Source organism: Aquila chrysaetos, chromosome 5 (assembly GCF_900496995.4).
Source record: "Aquila chrysaetos chrysaetos chromosome 5, bAquChr1.4, whole genome shotgun sequence".
NCBI lineage: Eukaryota > Metazoa > Chordata > Aves > Accipitriformes > Accipitridae > Aquila > Aquila chrysaetos.
The window spans coordinates 1,919,643-1,940,268 of record NC_044008.1 but is presented as its reverse complement, the minus strand read 5'-3'; the positions used below and the strand labels follow the sequence as shown (position 1 = coordinate 1,940,268).

Sequence of the window (20,626 nt, the reverse complement as noted above, 5' to 3'; positions counted from 1 at the left end):
CCAAATTCTCTACCTACCCCCCGCCCCAGCGGCGCAGGGGGACGGGGAATGGGGGTTGGGGTCAGTTCATCACACGTTGTCTCTGCCGCTCCTTCCTCCTCAGGGGCAGGACTCATCACTCGTCCCCTGCTCCGGCGTGGGGTCCTCTCTCCCCGGGCTGCAGGTGGAGATCTGCTCCCCCGTGGACCTCCCTGGGCTGCAGGGGGACAGCCTGCCTCACCGTGGTCTTCCTCACCACGGGCTGCAGGGGAATCTCTGCTCCGGCGCCTGGAGCATCTCCTCCCCTCCTTCTGCACTGACCTTGGTGTCTGCGGGGTTGTTTCTCTTACATGTTCTCACTCTTCTCTCCGGCTGCAGTTTCTGTGCCCCAGCAACATTTTTTTTCCCTTCTTAAATATGTTATCACAGAGGCGCTACCACCGTCGCTGATGGGCTCAGCCTTGGCCAGCGGCGAGTCTGTCTTGGAGCCGGCTGGCCTTGGCTCTGTCGGACATAGGGGAAGCTTCCAGCAGCTTCTCACGGAAGCCACCCCTGTAACCCCCCTGCTACCAAAACCTTGCCACGCAGACCCAATACACGTAAATAGGAACTTGTAATTTTATTCTCGGTTGTTCGAGGAGTCTTTTGTTTTTACATTGGAAACTTGGACTCTACCATTTCGTTATTTCACCAGCTTAGGCAATGTTAAAAAAGCAACCTAACAAGGGATTTGAATTTGAACCAAGAGGGAAGGTTTTCACCCTAGATTACCAAAAGGCGTACTTTCCTAATACATATTTATCTGTAAGGACATGCATATTGGGCAGAGGAAGCTTTTCTTCAAAGATACAATACAAAACCTTTATCCTATCAATCACAGGGATGAATCCCACAATAAACATCTCTAGGGCTTCCCTGAGCTTCTCGGCTATTTCACATTTCTGATACTTTAAACACAAAAATCAGAATTATAAACAGACAATCCCCCAAGGAGCAGGATCTGAACTTTTTTCTGTCCAGCTCTATAGGATACAGCACAGCAAAAGAAAACAACAAAGGGGTGAAGGGGGAAAAAACCCAACCAAAAATTAAAAAACAAAGTGATTTGCTGGTCACCATTAAAGTGCATTCAGTTCCACCTCAGCTCTTCAACCCTGTGCTTACGCTATTTTCGCCCTCTCTCCCGAGGCCAAGCCCCATCGTGCTGGCTGGGGGAGCACGAGATCTTGCAGGCAGCAGGCAAGCGACTGTTTGCTCTCAATCGTTAGTTCACAGCGTGAAGGATGTTGAGAGCCCCGAGTTAGCTGGATGCCACATTAGACAGCGGATTTTGTAACATCTGCTGTCATTCAGAAGAGGGATTTCTTCTCACCACAGTGCTAAGACTTGCCATGGGGGCACCGGGGAGCTCCATCCCCTTACTACCACGTAGTACCACGTACCACCCTTAGTACCTGTAGGTAGGTTACTGCCTTCAGACAACATGTAACGTCTCATCTGGAAGACAGCTGACAATTTTGGCTCTGCTCATACAAATGTCACCCTGAAGATTTAAATCACCGAATGATGAAGCTGCAGTTGCATCTGCTGAAGCCAAAGGACTCGAGAACAACGCTCAGCAGCACGCGGCTCAGGGCTGGCTCCTGCTGCCAACCTCTGGAGAGGCTCCAGCATCGAGAGAGAAGTTCAGAGGGGGGGAAAATAAAAAAAATAAAAATCTCAAAACCCAAGGCAGAGCCCAGCCCTCCTACTGCCTTTCACATGTGGGTATATACCACAGGGATCTGCTGCACCTCTACACAAGGGACATGCCCTCACTGTACTTCAGGCACCACTGGGCAGCAGCTCTGCCACTTATTGCACATAAAACGAACAGAGTGGCCGCAGTGGCTCAGAGCAAGTGGAGAGATATTGTTTGGGACCAGCCATCTGGAGGGAAGCATCCTTGGACGTGCAGAGAGACCTGCTTCCTGCTTGGGCTTGAAAACTGGACGTGGTGATACCCTAGAGGAACACTACGGTAAGAGCTGGCTCACCTTCAGCGAGGAAGGAGCATGGGCAAAGTCAACCCTGATCTGGCAGCAGTTTGTCCTCACTGCTGGTGTTGAGCCAAAGCCTGCTGATGTTCACGGAAAGTCAGTAACCGGCTGCAGTGCCTCTAATTAGTCCCGAGCTTGCTGGGGACTTAATTTGCCTCCAGCTAGAGCATGCAGGTCTCTCAAGGCAGTCGTCACTTGAGTTGTTAACACAAAGGTGGGATCCAGTGCTCCCACTGCAGAAACACAGACATCCATATCCGAGGGTATCACCTCCAAATCCCTTTGCGGTCAGCAGAGATAGGCGCTCCCGAGGCATACCGTGTCATCCCAGCACAGGCATCTAAAACAGGACAGATGAACCCTGCTCCAGAAGTACCTATTTGCTGACTGCAAAGGGAGTCTGGCTAGATCATACAGAGATGCTAGAGACAGGTAAAATTAGGCAAGATTAATCCCGCTCAAAGAGCGAGCGCTACAGCCTCAAACACAGTGACAGTCTAACGGATCACCCCAGGAGACATGACAACTTCAAGCCAGCGCTACACGTTCCCTGAGCCTGTCTTTGCCCACGGAGAAGAGGAAGTGCTGCCTCATAAATACTATTTACACCAGTTTGCTTAAATTAAAATTAGTTTCTTGGGGGGAGGTAGAAGAGACAGATACTTCATACTGTGGGAGCTAAAGATATCGTCCTTCCCGGCCACCTTCACCCCTGTCAGTTGTAGGACAGGTACTGGATTAACCGCGGAGGAATATTTAGCTTGGCAATCTTCTCCAGTGCTCGCTGCCCGGCGGCTTTCCTCACCGTAACTCTGCAGAGCTGTGACAAACTCAGAGGCGTTTCTAAAATGAGAAAAGAGGATCCAAAGTCAGGGCTGCAGCTCAGCGGACAGCTGATCTTCCCGCAAGAGCGCAGACCTCCCGGGAGGGTGACGCCTGGCATCGTCCCTGCTGTGATCACAAGCCCAGCTCTGCTCACAAGCACTCGACCCCCCGCAGCACCCAGGCCCAAGGAGGGCACTGCAGAGCCATGGGCACGCTCTCCCAAGGCTCATCCCGATGCAAATCCCACCAGAAATACTGAGCACAGCTGCAGTGCACTTCTCCCAGTTCCCTTCCTTGCCTGCATCCCCTGAAGCCCAGCGGTGCCCACTGGATCACCTGCTCTGATTCACTGGGGCTATCCAAGACTTTCAGATTTCCCTTAGGGATGCTGTATTCAGCCTCGGCCACACTGTATGTAGGTACAAAACCTACTTCCAGCACTTCTCTACTGCTCTGTTTCCCCATCGAAGGACTGCGTTAACCCTTTTCACTCAGCACTCTGCTGAGATCTCCAAGAAAACTCCCCAAGCCCCTTCGAAACAGCCCCCAATCTGCAGCCCACAGCCTCAACACTGGGTGTCGATGCTCATGCATGGACGTACAGTGACAATCGGGCACGTTGCTCTGGAAGCAGTCATTTCGAAGAAGCTGCTATCCCTACCCCCACAGCCTTGGCAATCACCAGCCTCCAAGATCTGCGTCTGTTCTGGATCTAGTCCCGACTTTAATGATACAAATCAAAAGAAAAAAAAAAAATACTAATAAAGCTAGCACAGTGCTTTTGCAACAGTCTGCGTTGAAAAGCAACTACACGTGCAGTTCTGCCAGCTGGGTTTAGTGGGCAGTAAGCTCTGGCAAGATATAAGGAGTATTTATGGGCACGTAGGATTCAATCTCTTCAGCCAGCTCAGCTGCAGCCAGACCAGCACACTTCACCGCTCTCTAGGAAAAGAGAGCAATGAATAACTGGAGGAGAGACTGCTACAGGAAGAAGAGAAGTCAGGGGGAGAAGGAGTTATAAGGTGCTCTCCACACAAAGGACTGCAAAGCCAGAAAATTCTTTATTATTCTATAAGGAAGAAATTTTTCATTCTATAAGGAAGAATTTTTTTATGAGGAGGATGGTGAGACACTGGAACAGGTTGCCCAAAGTAGTTGTGGATGCCCCATCATTAGAAGTGTTCAAGGTCAGGCTCGACAGGGCTTCGAGCAACCTGACATAGTGAAAGATGTCCCCGTCCATTGCAGAGGCTTGGACTAGATGACCTTTAAAGGTCCCTTCCACCCCAAACCATTCTGTGATTCTGTGATTCTATGATGTTTAGGATCATGTAGTGCAGCAGCAGTCTGCAAATGCTCAGAAGGGTCTGTGAATTACTCCTCTGAGGAGGTCCTTCAAGGGTAACCAAGACAAAGATTGATTTAAAGCCACCCTTAAACGTCAGTCAAATGTCTCCTCCAAAATCACACAGCCAGCACAGCTAAAGTTTAACACATTTCCTGCCCCAAATAAAATGAGTTTTCAACCAGACAATTTCCTTGACCTGACTTAATGCACCAAAGCATAAATGCTAATGCTGACACATGAGAGGGACCTGAATTCAGTGAGGGCATGATTTGGACCATCTTACCACTATCATTCAACCACAATTAAGCAGAGCTAGGCTACAGCCAGCTGGCGTACATTTGCCACCAAGAACTCTACACCTTCACAGAAAAATGATCAGGGACCTACAAATCAAAGTGGACTGAGAATCATGATGTGGAGCAATGGAGTTGGCAGTCACTGAATTCCTGGGGCAGGGAATCATATCTCACTTACTTTCGTAGTACTCAAAGCACTTTGCTGTGGGACTGCTGCTCCAGGTGTAATCCGACGGCTTCTTTCCTCGGTTGTCCCTTGCGTAAATGTTTCCTCCAAATTCAATCAGCATCTCCACAAGATCTACATTTTTCACTTTTGCTGCGTGGTGGAGGGCTGTTTCATGAAGTTTAGCAGCATTCACATTTGCCCCTGAGGCCAGAAAGAAAAATAAACCTGTTCATGAAAGCCTTCCTTGACCCAACCGTAAAGAGTGGTTTGACTGGAGAAAAAAATGCTGTTAAAACACGCACAAGCAACTAGAACGAGATCCAAACAAAACAGCACAAACAGGAAACCAAACTGCTGACCACGTTCTCGGTGCTGGCAATGCATGAGTTTTCTTCTCTGGCTTTATGTTTTCCTTGCAGAGAAAGGATTTTAGTCCATGTTACCGAGTAAATAAGCTGCTGAGTGCGAAGTTCAGAATTGCTTCCTGATCTGTGCTGTCCAAAGCCAGCAAAGAGCCATTCCCAGTTGTCTCAGTGGAGTGCTCCCACTCACGGCTAACAGTGACATCTTTGTTAACTACTTTAACAGAAATACCCCAGACCCATGAGAAGTTGCAGCTCGCCATCAGACATCACTGCGGGATCAAGTCTTAGTTACAGATTTTTTTTCTAAGAAAGTTTGGCTTTTATAAGCTGACAGCAAAAGGTTCTTCCAATCCCCCCATAACCGCTTGCATTTTATCAGTGGATTTTTTTAGCGGAGGTGAGCTGAACCTCACTGAATTCAAACAACTGACTTCTAGATATGTGTAGCCACAATGAACTCCCTTTATAACTCATGAGGAGAAACAGGCATTTCTGTGGAATTAATTAAAGGGTGCCCAAGACAAGAAACTGGAGGGGCTGGGAACAGGCTAGCTTAGATGAGTAATTTTTAAACAACTAACATTCAACAAAACAAATCCCCACCCCTGGGCCAAATCACCTCCTGGTAAGCACAGGCAAAGACAAGAAGTCCAACTCCAAATTCCCCCAAAGTTAGCAGCAAGAAAACTGGGATGTGAAACCTGGAGCACAGAACACTGACTTGAACATCCAGCGAACTCATCTGGGCATAACACTAACCAGATCTCCCTGAGGTAAGAAGTGACTTCATCTCTGGTTTTCTGTACAACATCAAATCCTAACATCTCTCCCTAACACCTATCCAAAACCGTAAGACTGTGCTACCAAAGCTGAACACATGCCCACCAGTTGATACCACTTTTGGGAAGAAGTTGAAACTTTGCTCTAGGGGGCTGAAGAGGTCTGAATTTTATTAAAATAAGAGAATGGGAACGTCACTGGGAACATCACAAACTGGATATTGACAGGCATACACTGAAAAAAAAACTTAAGCATTAAGCTTTGCTCACGTAAAGGCAAAAACCTTTCACCTTTGCCATCTATATTATGCTGTGAATGAATAAGCTCTTCGACAAGAACGCCACGGCGGAGCACCGAGGGAAATGCCGTGCACAGACACCACCATCTCCTGCCCACCCAGAAGCAAACCCTGTGGCTGCCATACCTGCTTTGAGCAGCAACTTTGCACAGTCCAGATGCTCCCTGGCACAGGCCACGTGTAGGGGAGTCCCGAAATGGCAGTCGTGAGCCTCCAAGTTCGCACCGACATCAATGAGGAGCTGCACGCACTCTGAGCTACCTTTAGAAAGGGAAGATTTGAGTGAAAAGAAAGAACGCAGCTCAAACGAGAGCGTATGGCATGCTGAGATCAGGTTGACCCACAAACAGCCTGTTCAGTATTTGGGGCGATGGCTGCAAAATAGAAATGCTTGTGAGCCAACACAATACTCTCTAGGACCAAGACGGAGACCAGGACACAAGAAATAGAGTCACATCTGCACGGCACTGAGCTAGAGCTAACAGGTCTCACAGGGAGTCAGGTCAAACAAACCTGAATTCAAGGGTTTGCACTAAATCACCTGTTGTTCGTGGAGCTGGTTGTATTGCTGATCCTGCCCTGGGTGGATTAGGTCACCTTCAAGACCACTCCAGCTTTACTTTGTCCAATGCTAATAATATGACTTAACAGTAAGCAGGCAGTCGTCATCATCAAGCCTTAGGAAAAAGGCTTAAGGAGGAAAAGCTAAGCAAGAGCTCACAGCTACGTATTTAAGTAACTACCTGTTTGTCAAAAATGCTGTCTCCCACAGCCTTCATAGTCGAAGGGAAACTCTGTCCAGGACAGCATACAACAAAAACAGTGAAGGGGAGGAGAGAGGAGGTATTACATCTTACAAAGAGGAAACCGAGGCACAAGATTAAAAGATTTGGTCACAATCATCTAACAGGGACATTGCTGCTCTCACATCCAGGCTTTCCTGCTGTTGCGTCCGTGCAAGTCTAAGTTCAGGGGAGGAATTACACTTAAATACCCCTCTGCTGCTCCCCCTGCCTCTGCTGCTGTCACAGCCACCCCTGATGCTTCCTCCTGCTCCGTAACCCAGATCCAAATGTCCAGAAGAGGCTTGAGTAGAGGATGGGGGGAGCAGAGAGCAGCTGGCATGCACCAGCTCGGACATTATTTTGGCCCCTGCAGTCTTCTCTTACCCCCTGGATAGACCCTCCAGCTGGAAAAGGCTGTCAGAGGGACAAGGAGCAGTACAGGCTGCAGCGCTGCCCAGCAGTCCCTGGCACCTTCTTTCCACCTGACAGCCTCCTCCAACAGCTCTGAACAACCAGGAGGGGTCTAGGACAGGACTACCTGATTAAGATGGTCTTGTGTCTTAATCAGAGCAATTTATTCCATCTCAATTTGGATCAGAGGGAAAGGATGCAAACTCCCCTTTGCTCACAAGAGCAAAGCTACTTGTTTGGCTGAAGGTTTTCTAATAGACCACCAAGAAGCTGGTGTTTTATCTGCCTCAGATCTTAACCCGTGTCTGTCATGCGGGATAAAAGCACCCAACACAACGGATGCCTTTATTCACCTAATACCACAGCACTTTGCATTCAGAATTCAACGGGAGATGTGCCCACGTAAGGCTGACATATTTGCAAGCTGTAATGGTCTGATGAGCAACAACAGCTTACAGTCAATTTAGGATACTTGGCAGCTGCTTTTTTTTTCCCCTCAAGTTGCAAATAACCATGTAAAGATAAGACCACGCGGGCTTACCATTCATGCAGGCTTCGTGGAGAGGAGACGCTGTGTAAAGGGGAGGGTTCACCTTGGCACCGTGGGACAGCAGCACTTTCACACACTCTATGCTACCCGAGGCACAGGCGTCACAGAGCGGAGTGCTGCCATCAATATTCCTGGCATCCACCTTCAAGGCAGAAAAAAAAAAATTAGGTACCCACAGGCTGCTGTGTGGCAGTACTCTCTTGCCTACGTTTCCACTTCTTTTAATCCTAGAAATATTCTGTGCTAGGGAAAGAGTTGGTTGCTACTGCCAGCAACCTGGCTTGCGCTGTTCCCATCGTTCTCAGGGCACGGATGCACATTAATGTCACAAGTTTAGGCTATTATTTGCACCATTATATTTTTCTACCGCTCTCCTGCTGAAGGTTACAAGCCTTGCACTGAGTAACACAACACAACTCCTCGTCTGCTTTAGTGCAAAGCTCAGCTTCATCAGTGGACTCAGCCAAGCTGGCTGACTTTGCACTGGGAAGGACTAGGGACAGTACACGTGCTCCTCTTCGCCAGCTTTGCTCGGGGCATGGCTGTCTTCAGCATGTGAGAAGTCACAAGCCCTTGAAGACAGCTGTCGCCAGCTATATCCAGAGACTCTATTTGGTTGATTTTTGTTTCCATGATAAAAATAAAAGTAACAGAAGAAATGAAAGAATAAATATAAGTTCCCTCTGGGAGCTACATGTCCCCGCTACCCTTCTGGCGCCTTGATTCATCCCAGTTAGCTTTACATACTTGAGTCATCTAAACTAGATTTCTAGTCACCCCTGGGCTCTGTTGATAGTCAGTGAAGAGAGGAGGAGACACAGAAGTACTTCCAGGCAGTTGTTTAAGTCCTCATCAAGCTCAAACACCCTCTGAAAAGGCCTGCCATCCTCTGCTGACTGTCAAGAAAGCCCAGGGTGATGAAGAAGAGCCTTGAGCTAGATGGGGAGAATCCAGATCTCAGAAATAACTTCAGACATCAAGATGAAGTTCCCAGTTGGATCAGACCCAAATACACACCTGGGCGCCTGCAGCCAGCAGGAGCTTGACACATTGCGTTTGCCCTCGCAGGCTCGCCTCGTGCAACGGGGTGATAGAGTCGTAGGTGACTGCGTTGACGCAGGCTCCGCTCTCTATCAGCTGCTGCAGCTGCAGGATTTCTCCCCGCCTGGCTGCTTCATGAACCGGTGTTCGATCGGCCCAGAAGCCTAGAGAGAAAATAATAAATACATAAATAAATAAAACAATACATACATGTGAAGCAAACGGGTCTCTGTGCTGGAGAAAAGCAGACGGGGAACACAGGTGGGCAGCTAGAAGAGAGAGCTGGGAACGAGAAACTTATTCCACACCATGTCCCCACTCAGCATGTGATTTTAAGTTAGGTGCTTCATGTTTGTGGGTTCCCCATTGACCACTACCCTTGCAGGGACTGTTTGTAATGCTGGGTTCCCTTACAGTTTCTGAAATGCTTTGCTGTACCTGCTTGAAACTTTATCCAAGTACAAACCCAGCAGCATTCATTAGGTCCATATTCATCCCATCAAGCTCTTAACTGTTTAGCATTAGGAGCACTGGTCCTCCTGGCTCCATCTAAAATCACTGGAAATGGGACACCTTCAGAGAGCAACTCAGCCCACCTAAAAACTATCTTCCCAAAAAGTCAACGGAGCTTTGTCAGCGAAGTTGCTAGCTTCAACGTCTTTGCTGAGCATCTACACTTACCCGGGGCAAGTCTGGGCTTAGCTTCCCAGTACTAACTGACATCATCATCTCCTTTCAGGTGTGTTTAGCTTTGAAGGAAGCAATGAGTAAAGAACAGCCCCGCACATTTTCACACATCCTTCAGCAAGATAAATGCATACTCCCTGTAAAAACACAGGCCTCGGTACCCTGCGAAAGCAGGCATTATATGAACAGTATGGTACTGTCTGCATACAGGTCAATACTAAAAACCATCGGCAAAACAGACCTCACAGCTATAGTTCCTGCCCTTTGAATACAAGGTCCATAAGACCCCCATTTCAAGGCAGGCACTCACAGCTGTGGAGTGGGAGAAAAAGGATGATTTGCCTTATTTTTTAAAAAAATAAACACCTTGTTATGTATTTCAGTTAGACTGACCATCCGTCCTCTCTCCATCCCTAAACACAGCATTTTATTTACCAGCATAAAGCAGCAAATGCTAACAGAAGCCAGTGGTTATGAAAGATGGCGCAGACTCCAAGAATAACACAATGCTGAGGTGTACAGTGGACTGAAACCACCCCCTGAAAGGGAATCATGAGGACCAGCATTTTCATTTTCACAGCACACAGTATGTGCAGGCTTTTTTATTTGCTTGTTAGATCCTCATTCCCTTTGCCAATATCCCTGGGCAGGCTGTTTTTCCTTCCCTGGAGCTTCTCGTGGTTTATGTCAGGAGAAGCAAGAAGTCCAAACGAGGATGGAGCTGTCAAATTGCCAGCCACCGAGCAGCATCACTTTGTCACCAACAGGACCAAGAATAGGAGGAATAAGCTCCAGCAGCATTGCATTAAGGGCTTATTATATAGCCCAAAAAAACAAACTTGCAAACTGCAGGCTCCTCGGATTTCTTCCCTCCTACTGCACAGCTCCTTACGGGGCAGGCTCACGTGAGAGGTAACATCATCATTCCCTATGGACGTCACTCACACATCCACATCCAGCCAGCTCCACCTGGGATTACGGAGCGGGAGGGAGACTGCAGCTGGGGCCAGACCTCCTAAATCTGCAGCACAGCATCGCTCAACACTCAACGGCTCAGCCTTGCCAGCTGAAGCACAACACAGGGGAGCATGGCCGGTCCCTGATGCAACTCAAGAGCATCCCTACCAAGTGGACCAGCCGTGCAGCACAGATTTGCACCCGTAACGGTCCCTCTGCGGGCTTGGCCCGCTGCTCCAGCCTGCTGTGCCCCATCCCAGGGTCACGATTTCTCAGCAGCCGTGCAAGCAGCTTTGTCACCTCCAGCCCTGCGGAGGTAACCTGGTAGGAGGAGGCAGGGTTTGGGTCTTCTGGGGTGTTACGTGGCTCCCACCCATCATCTCCCTCCAAGGAGCGAGCCATCCCCTCTCCTCCAGCTCCCCAACACCGCCTCTGCGGATCACACACGTAGGCTAGTTCACGGAGGAACAATGATAATTCCCCATGCCCAGAAGCAGGGGCTCTCCCGAGAGCATCTTCACCTTCCTCTCATCGCTTGCCTTGGGAGAGGCTGCTCGCTCCCAAAACCACCCTGTCCACCCCCAAAACCACCCTGCCCACCTCTAAACCACCCCGTCCACCCCCAAAACCATCCTGCCCACCCCCCAAAACCATCCTGCCCACCTCTAAACATCCTGCCCACCCCCAAACCATTCTGCCCACCTCTAAACCATCCTGCCCACCCCCAAAACCATCCTGCCCACCCCTAACCCACCCTGCCCACCCCCAAAACCATTCTGCCCACCTCTAAACCATCCTGCCCACCCCCAAAACCACTCTGCCCACCCCCAAAACCACCCTGCCCACCTCTAAACCACCCCGTCCACCCCCAAAACCATCCTGCCCACCCCCAAAACCATCCTGCCCACCTCTAAACATCCTGCCCACCCCCAAAACCATTCTGCCCACCTCTAAACCATCCTGCCCACCCCCAAAACCATCCTGCCCACCCCTAACCCACCCCTGCCCACCCCCAAAACCATTCTGCCCACCTCTAAACCATCCTGCCCACCCCCAAAACCACTCTGCCCACCCCCAAAACCATCCTGCTCACCTCTAAACCACCCCGTCCACCCCCAAAACCATCCTGCCCACCCCTAAACCACCCTGCCCACCTCTAAACATCCTGCCCACCCCCAAAACCATTCTGCCCACCTCTAAACCACCCTGCCCACCCCCAAAACCATCCTGCCCACCCGTAACCCACCCTGCCCACCCCCTAAACCAGCCTGTCCACCCCTAAACCATCCTGCCCACCCCAAAACCATCCTGCCCCTCTAAACCAGCCTGCCCACCCCCAAACCACCCTGTCCACCCTCAGAACCATCCTGCCCACCCCCAAAACCACCCTGCCCACCCCCAAAACGCGACGCTAACACCGGCCCCGCAGCTAAACGCCCGCGTCTCATCCCGGAGCGGACCAAGCCCAACCACCCCACGACCGCGCCGCCGCCACCCACGCACTGATCTCGCCCCGCAGGGACCCGCTGCTGGCGGGGCTCTCCATGGCCCGGGCCCGCCGGCTCCGGCCTCCTCCGCCCCGTTCGTCCCGTCCCGTCCCGTCCCGCTCCGCCCCCGGGCCCCGGCTCCGGCCGCGGCGGCCGCCGGGAGTTGTAGTGCCCCGGGCGGCGCGGGTGAGGCGGGCTGCTGGGAGCGCTGGTGCGGGCGTACTGGTGTGTGCGGGGAGGGGGCACTGCGGGTACCGGGTGTGGGGGGAGACTGGGACTGCTGGAAGTGCTGGTGTACGGGGGGAGGGGGTACTGGGGGGGAGACTGGGACTGCTGGAAGTGCTGGTGTATGGGGGGAGGGGGTACTGGGAGGGGAGACTGGGACTGCTGGAAGTGCTGGTGTATGGGGGGAGGGGGTACTGGGAGGGGAGACTGGGATTGCTGGAAGTGCTGGTGTATGGGGGGAGGGGGTACTGGGGGGGGCAGACTGGGATTGCTGGAAGTGCTGGTGTATGGGGGGAGGGGGTACTGGGGGGGGAGACTGGGATTGCTGGAAGTGCTGGTGTATGGGGGGAGGGGGGTACTGGGGGGGGGAGACTGGGATTGCTGGAAGTGCTGGTGTATGGGGGGAGGGGGTACTGGGAGGGGAGACTGGGATTGCTGGAAGTGCTGGTGTATGGGGGGGAGGGGGTACTGGGGGGGGAGACTGGGATTGCTGGAAGTGCTGGTGTATGGGGGGGAGGGGGTACTGGGAGGGCAGACTGGGATTGCTGGAAGTGCTGGTGTATGGGGGGAGGGGGTACTGGGGGGGAGACTGGGATTGCTGGAAGTACTGGTGTACGGGGGGGGGGGGAGTACTAATTGGAGGAGAAGGGGTAGTGGAGGTACTGGTGTGTGCTGGGAGGGGGTGCTGTGGGCACTGGTATATGTGGGGAAGGGTACTTGGGGGACTGGGGGTGGAAGGGGATACCGGGGGCACTGGTGTGGTGGGAGGGATAGTGAATGTACTGGTATATGTGGGGAGGGGGTACTGGCACACTGGTGTATGTGGGAAGCGGGTACTGGGGACACTGCTGTATGGGGGGAATGGGTACTGGGGGGACTGGTGTATGTGGGGAGGAGGGTACTGGTGTGTGGTGGGAGGGGGATATTGGGAGCATTGGTGTATGCAGATGTGGTACTGGGGCACTGGTGTGTGTGGGCAGGTGGCATCTGGGGCGTGAGGAAGGGGTACTGGTGCATGTGGGAAAGCAGTCTTTGGGGGAACTGGAGTGTGGGAAGGGATACTGGGATCACTGGTGTGTGTGTGGGGAGGGGGTAGTGGTGGCACTGGTGCAAAGAAACCAGGGTGCTGACAGCAGGTAGGGGGGGCTGGAGGGGCCCATGAAACTGGTGTAGGACACGGGGAGGTGCTGGGAAGGTGATCTGGGGACACAGGGTGTTTTGGGGGGAGGTAGGGCTGGGGGTCTGGGGATTGAGGAGAGCTGGGGAGGGGGCTCAGCGTGGAGGGAAAGGACAGGCTGGGACGGCCGCCGTGCAGCCGTGGGATGGGGTGCAGGAGCCGGGTGAGAATGTGTTTGGGGGAGTTGCTGTGGCAAAGAGAGGCTTGGGGTGTGCTGGAGCAGACTGGAGAGAGCACTGGGGGGGGGGTAGAAGTGGGGCAACTTGTTTGCCAAAAATGTGGTGGGACTGTTTTCCCTGGGTCCCAGACGGCAGCAGAGTCCACTCAGGTCCCAGGGCTAAGTGAGCTGCTCTTCCAGAGTCACCAGGACCAGAGTGAGTTCACTGGTAATTATGTCATTGATGATATTACCTCCTGGAAACAGCGTGTCATACGTGCAACGCGGAGCAGGGAGCCAGGCCTCCTGGCCTCTCCGTAAGGGCTGGCATTTCTTAGCTATTTGTATAATGGTTGAGCTCCCCAGTTTTGCTGGGTCATCCTGTCAATGGCGGCTCTGCAAAATTTACTAGCAGGTAAGACAGCAGAAACAGAAGCACAGAAAGGTGAAGTGATTTGCCAAAGATGACAAAAAGAAATCAGTGCAAGGCTGAAACTACAGCCTGAATCGCTTGATTCCCACTTGCTTCACCCAGGAGAGTGCAGCCCTTCTCTACCACTTCTCCGCTGTCTACCCCAGATTTCTGCTCTCTCAGGTTGGGAGCTAGGGTAAGATGCATTCCTTAAAATCTTTATTTTAAAGCTTCCAAAATAACTGTGCCCACATGGAGGCAGCAGCAGAACCTGCAGGAAACGTCCACGTACCAGGCTTGATCATGCTGATGAAATCATCAACAGCGTAGCTGGTGTCTCGGGTGTCCGGTCCCCACCACATCAGCTCACCTGCTGCAGGGACATGGCTCCAAGTATATCCTTTTCCTCGGTGCAGGAGCCCTGCACAGCAACTGCATCTCATCAACAAATTGCTGATCAGTTACCCAGGGTCACGGAGTGGGAGAGAAGCCAAAGCAACCAAACTGCAGGAGCCAAATGTCAGCATATCACACTCAGAATATGAACATAAATGTCACCAACTGCCCTAAAATCTTTCCCATTCTCCTCTGTTTCTCCCATCTTACCACCTAGGACTAAAACCAAACAGCCAGGTAATACACAGACTTCATCTTCCACCTTCCCCTCCTCCTCCATCTGTAAATTACTGTTCTTTGCAACAGAGACGTAGGAGAAAGAACACAAGGCTGTACAGCGTTCCGCTGTTCATCTGTGGATTTTCTTCCCCTGCGTGCCAGGTTCCCCCTCCTGCCCCACACTCACGTAGTCACATCCAGAAATACAAAGCATTTGTTGTCCTAATTCCCAATGGATTATTTACGTAGCTGATATTTATGAGGACTTTGTAAGAGGCCTTGGTGCCTGTATGTTTGTTTTGCCTTGGCAAAGCAATTTACCCAAAGAGAAACCAGACCTGTGGGTTGGCGCCTGTGTGGGCAAGGAGTTAAATCTGGGTGCTGTTTTGAGAAGTGCAACTTGACTCTGCACTTCCTGAACTCTCAAAAAGGTGCCACAAACTCAAAACACTGACAACCTTGAATTTTCGTTAGCGGAGCCAAGCTTTGTCAAGCTTGCGCAAGTGCCATGCAATAGTGTTGTTAACCTTTTCTCATTTACATCCAGGTCTTGAAAGAAGAAGCGTGTATCAGCTTTGTTGTGTGTCCTACTTTTATTACACTCCCAGTCTTGTAGTTTTCCCCTGACGTCCTTCCCAAATTGCTGGAGTAAGTAAGCACGGAGACATAAGAAATGGATTAAAAACAGAGACCAAAAAAATCCCCTTCACCCCAACCAATCTCTGCAGGAGTAGATCTGCAAGGAGAGCTGCTCCTCCAAGGAGAGATTCTGCAGGATTCCTTCAGTTCATGGTCCTGCCGTACATTTGCAATTCTGTTCATGTTTTTCATTTTGCCCACCTGCTTTGCATTTGTATGTGCGCTTCTCAAGTGTTTGGGAGCTATGCTCCAGGGTACACAGGAAGCTGAAGAACACCTGCTTCCCCCTTCCATCCACAGCAGGATAAAAGATGAAACCATATTTTTTTAAAAAACCCAAACATTAAAATTAGATTTTTAGAAAAAGTAAAATTCTACTGCTTCTTGCTCTTCTGCAGTGACTACACTTCTAAAATAGAAATCTGCCCTGTGCTTGTTCTCCACTTTGATGGAAAAATCAATGTTTTCCAGTAGTGGACATTTTTCTCCTGAAAATATTAATTTTGAAGGAAACAAATTTTCCTTTGCTGGAGGATGATATTAAGTAACTCCAGTGGGAAACTTCTGGTCAACACTTCCGGTCAAGTGGTAGACATGCTGCTGCTTTCATGTAGTAAGAAAATCAAGTGTGTCTGCACTAACTGCATAAAAACTAAAATTGCTACACCCTGTCAGCTGCAACAGTATGAGGATTAGCCCAGGATTGGACCTCTCAAAACATGAGGTGTTATTTTTTATGTCTGTATGTTGCAGCCATTCATTCCACCCTCAAAGGCAGGACGAGAGAGCTGTGTGATTGTGTTTAAATTTTTCAGGGTTTCCATTCCCTATTTAAAGATGCAAAGAGCTGGCATGCCAGCACTGTAACAGAAACCCAGACAACAGGGCTGGAAGTGATCTTGGAAAACCATGTAAATTCTCTCACTTCTTGCCCCAAGGTGGGTCCAGGGATGAATTTAAGAAGTGGATAAACTCATCTGTTTAGTGCAGGAGAATAGCAGGTAGTGCCAGGTAGAGATGGAAATACTCTGCGGACCTGCATATAACGTCAGCTGCAGTTCAGACAGTGCTGGGGGTTAATCAGCTGTAGATAATGAAATTATTATACAGACAATAATATGAAGAGGTAAGTGCTGTGTCTGCCTCAGTTTGATAAGATCAGGAGTAAGTGTTCCTATTTCAAAACATATCCCTATATACACAACACCTGAAAGCAGAAGGCTAAGAACAATGACATTTTAACCTTCCCAAATTCCTTATCTGGCCTCCAGCAAACCACTCACTGCCTCAGTTTTCTCCTCCATAAAATATGGATATTACTGATTTATAACATCTGCCTGATGGAGGAGTTTAAGCGTCACTGAATGGGCTGATGTGGCTCACGGCAGGAGAAACTTTATTCTCTGAGACCAGCCAGCACCTCTTTAGCCTCACCTGGCTCTTCTGTAGGGAGAATGCAGGATTGCATGGAAGGAGATAGATTAGAGGTTGGAAATAGCACAGTCAAAGTGGGAAAGAAGTGGTTGTGGAGGAGGATCATGGATACAATATAAATTTCCATCTATGAGAAAGTAATCCACTGTAAATATCACTTAGCTGAACAGGATCACTTGCCTGCATGTGCAGATAGTCTGAAATAAGACTGGTACGACCAACTCCAGCCTCACACAAGCCGTTATCAGCTCTGAAGATAATAACAATTGAAAATGCTCCCTATGTTTAATTACTACAGGACTGATTACTGCAAAAGAAGAAAAAGATACTCTGTTTAGGAGATCTGCATGGTCTTGAACACACGGCCTCGTTTTGCCATGATCAAACAGTAACATTTTGGTTATAGAAAGAGCTTGTATCTCCTCACTCCAGTCTTACGCCTGGTAAGGAGTAATAATTGGTGTTTAGACTCTCTCTTCAGAGACTGTCAGGCTTACATTGCAAAAATATAGGATAAGCAGCACAGCTATTAATTTTTAATAACTACCTCAATAATGATTTTTAAAAAATGGGGAAAAATTGGTAAAGGGACTTAAAAAAAAAATCACTTGCTCACCACTGAAAATGCTCATCTGCACTTTGTCACATTCTTGTCATCTTTGACTCATTTCCTGAGTGGACCTTGTAGCTGCCTGTGCAGTGTGTGGTTTTACACCGTTGTGAAAACACTGTAAAACAAGCTGGGTTTTGTTAGAGGCTTTTGTAGGGGGTTGTTTGTTTGTTTGAACAACTTTTGTTCAGATTCCCCAATGCCGCTAGAACTATTTAAATGTTTGTCATCACAACTCAATCAAGAGGTTGGTTTCTTAGGAAGTTGCAAGATGCCAAAATAGCCAAGAAACCAAACACAAGAATAAATCAAACCAGAAACCGAAAATCTTAACTGTGCTTTACTGCAGGAGGTGTACGCTGCATGAATACACCGTGAGCAGATACCGGAGTTCAATGGCAATGAATATACAACGCATTCTCCAGCAAACACAAGAAGCAGCATGTCACTAATGGGCATGTCGTGAAGTGGAGAGTTATTTGGGATTTCCTCGAAGAGATGAAAGACTCTTGACAGATCAGTAGGCTCGGAAAATGTGCTGGCCTATCTAGATAAGCGTATGCTGGGAAGGTAAGAAGGAAGATTTTGAGGGAGAAGACTCAATCAGCTATTTCTCTGGGAGGAATAATCCTCTGCATTTAATCTCAATCTGTCTGTCACCTGCAGACTTGCAAAGCATATGAGAAATGTTACAGACATTCTCAGAGAAACCGCATACTCGTACCATTGTGCTGGAGGATTCCTGCATCTGTATAGAGCTGGAGATAGTATTTGCAGTGGTGTTTTTGAAGACTTTCCCCTATTACTGAAAGACATGACAAAATTAAAGGTCTTGGGCAAAATCTGGTTCTCTTGCTGCAAGATCCCAAAGTGATTATGGGAGTTTTGCTTGAGTTGAGTGAAGGATGGGGCAAGACAGCTTTATGGGGGATGACATACACTTTGACAGTGTTGTAGAATAAACTGTTGTTATTCTTGGGTCAAGAAGTTCCTGACTTTGCATTTCATGCTTTTCCTTGCAGTTTGGTTTGAAAATAGAAAATTTTTACAGAAAATAAGAGTAGAGCAGAAATGAGTGGGAGCAAACCTCTTTCTGTCCACCTGGATTAAACCAGAAGGGCTCAAACTTTGTGGTCATGTGCAGCAGCCATTTCTGAGCTAGCTGCCTGCTCCCACCCCTTCTCAGGTGCCCAGAAGTCTTTGCATAAACTTTTCATGGTCTGAACATAACACCTTTAAAAAGACCTCTGCAGTTTTTCTGGGCATACCAGCAAGAATTACCAAACATGACAGGTTACCAAAGAGGTCAAACAAGCCCACAAGTTCTCTTTTCCCACTTTCTCTTTCAGTTAAGGTCCTGGGCAATACTTCCCAACCCAAATGGCTCTGAACCCAATATTTTACCACAGCACTTCAAAAGTTCCTCAAACGCCAAATGCTGGGGCCTATCTGACCCTCCAGATTGGCCTGGTGATGCTGCTTCTAGGGAGGCTTCTGGTTCAGGCTCGTTTCTGTTCAAAACCAGGCAATTTCTTGGCACAGACTTGTACAAAAAGATCAGTCAGGACCAGTCCTGCTCTGCTTCATTCCTGAAAGCACTACCTGGGAAGGCAAACTTCACCTTGAAATAAAACCATGCTAGGATCCCACTGTGACAGAAGCCCATCTCGCCTCTTCTCCCTGCTGTAGCCACTTGCCTGCAGTTCCTCTCGGTTTCTGCAGTTGCCCCTCTCCCCTCTGGACACGTCTGTCCAAAGTCTCCACAGCAGAGGAACACCAGGGTTTTCAGCGCCCTCCCAAAAGGCACCCATGATATTTCCACGTGCTTGCATTTTACCTCTTGGACCTGCTTTAATCTGTCCCAACAGCCGTGCCGATGAAAGAACAGTCATGCTGGGCATCAGCCAGCCATGGGCTTCATGGTTTTGCTTTGAGGTCTACGCAAATGCAAACACTTATTCAGAACTACCTTGAGCCACTGGTGACCCCCTCCCAGTCCCAGCTGGACTCCCTCCGCAGCAGCTAAGGGGACGGTTTACCCTTTGGATGTTCTCATGAGCAGAAGAGGAAGAGGGTCCTCCAGCAGACCACTGATTTTCTAGAAAATTGAAGAAATTGGTCTGTGAAACCACTATCTTGCTGTCAAATTGGGCTGAAACTGGCTAATGGCTTCAAAAGTTAGTGGAAGAGACAGACTGACAGAAATAGTACGGTCACAAGCCTTGTTTCCATCGGAAACCAAGTGAAAACCAAACCACTCTCTCATGCCACATAAGGAAATAGGATAAAATCAAAGAGAAACTCAGTGTTTCCATGTATTTGTGTCATCTGCTGTCCCATGATTCACACATGGCAGGAAAAGGGGAGGGAGCCCGCAGGTCCTATGCCATCCAGCATCTGCAGGCTATGTTTGTAGACTTCACGCAGTGCTGGGACTCCTGATGCTGCCCCACACAGTCAAGAATGATTTCAAACCTAATTATTTGCTTTATTGTTGTGTGTTGTCTTTCAGCAGGAGGACACTGTCATTTTCAGGAACTGCTTCTTCCACCTCCCAGTTGACTCATTTCATTGCGACTATTTTCTTTCACAGAGTGACTGACAGCGTCTGCAGGCATCATTCATTTTTTTCTGAATAAAAGTGGAAATAGGTCTTCAGATGACTACTTCTTTATTTTAGACTTGCAAGTATGCCAGAACTTTATGACTCATTCTTTCAAAGAAGCCAAAATAGGGTATTGCCAGGAACTAGGTCCCCACCACAGTTAGGTCATAGGCTCTCCTCTTGCACAGACCACACGTGCCACCGCCCCAAAAGGCAGGAGGCACCAAACAGCAACATAGAAACTCCAGTTAGAAATGGTCTGACCTCCAGAGGCTCCAGTTGTTACTCTCCCCAGCAAAATGATGACAAAATTCCCTCAAATTCCTTGTTTTTCTAATAGATTAAACAGGAATAGATCATTGAGAAAGGAGCTCTCACCAGAAATCCTACCTTTCCTCATCAGAAATAATTCCTAATACTAGAATCCTCGTGTTTCGTTGTCGTGGTGGCCGAACAGTCACACTTGACGGAGAAAGCCGGGCGCTCTGCCTGTGGATCTGCTCTTCCTTACAGATGCCGCAGAAGCTCAGAGCCCTTTTTGTGTCTGCTAGGTCAAGGCACACGGTTACATGGTTCATCTTATACCCTCACAGGGCAACTGGGGACACCGACCCTGCACAGATATTTCTGTCTCACCTTGCCTGACCACTACGGCATGGGAACACAAAGAATGAAAAAATCTCACTCCTAGCTGTGTTTAGGACTAGCAACACCAGCAAGAATTCCAGTCTTTGA

The 20,626-nt window shown here is 49.3% G+C and overlaps 1 protein-coding gene and 1 long non-coding RNA gene across 6 annotated transcripts; one reads left to right on the top strand and one right to left on the bottom strand.

The window, feature by feature from the left end:
* Positions 1-583: 583 nt before the first annotated feature.
* On the bottom strand, positions 584-12,147 carry ASB13 (ankyrin repeat and SOCS box containing 13). Of its 2 annotated transcripts, none has more exons than XM_030015808.1 (6): positions 12,034-12,147; positions 8,863-9,050; positions 7,837-7,987; positions 6,226-6,360; positions 4,662-4,857; positions 584-2,861 (listed from the first exon to the last, which is right to left on the bottom strand). In XM_030015808.1, the coding sequence occupies exons 1-6, from the start codon at positions 12,074-12,076 to the stop codon at positions 2,636-2,638; spliced, it is 939 nt and encodes a 312-aa protein (XP_029871668.1). In that variant the 5' UTR covers positions 12,077-12,147; the 3' UTR covers positions 584-2,635. The 2 variants fall into 2 exon arrangements, with proteins under 2 accessions (XP_029871668.1, XP_029871669.1); XM_030015809.2 differs by having other exon boundaries at positions 2,636-2,861; positions 4,666-4,857.
* Positions 12,148-13,676: 1,529 nt separating this feature from the next.
* LOC115342296 lies at positions 13,677-18,270 on the top strand. Of its 4 annotated transcripts, none has more exons than XR_003923708.2 (4): positions 13,695-13,805; positions 14,219-15,251; positions 16,975-17,119; positions 17,636-18,270. It is a non-coding gene; the product is annotated as an uncharacterized LOC115342296 (long non-coding RNA). The 4 variants fall into 4 exon arrangements; XR_003923709.2 differs by having other exon boundaries at positions 13,695-14,184; positions 15,151-15,251; XR_003923707.2 differs by having other exon boundaries at positions 13,695-14,621; positions 15,151-15,251.
* Positions 18,271-20,626: the final 2,356 nt, after the last annotated feature.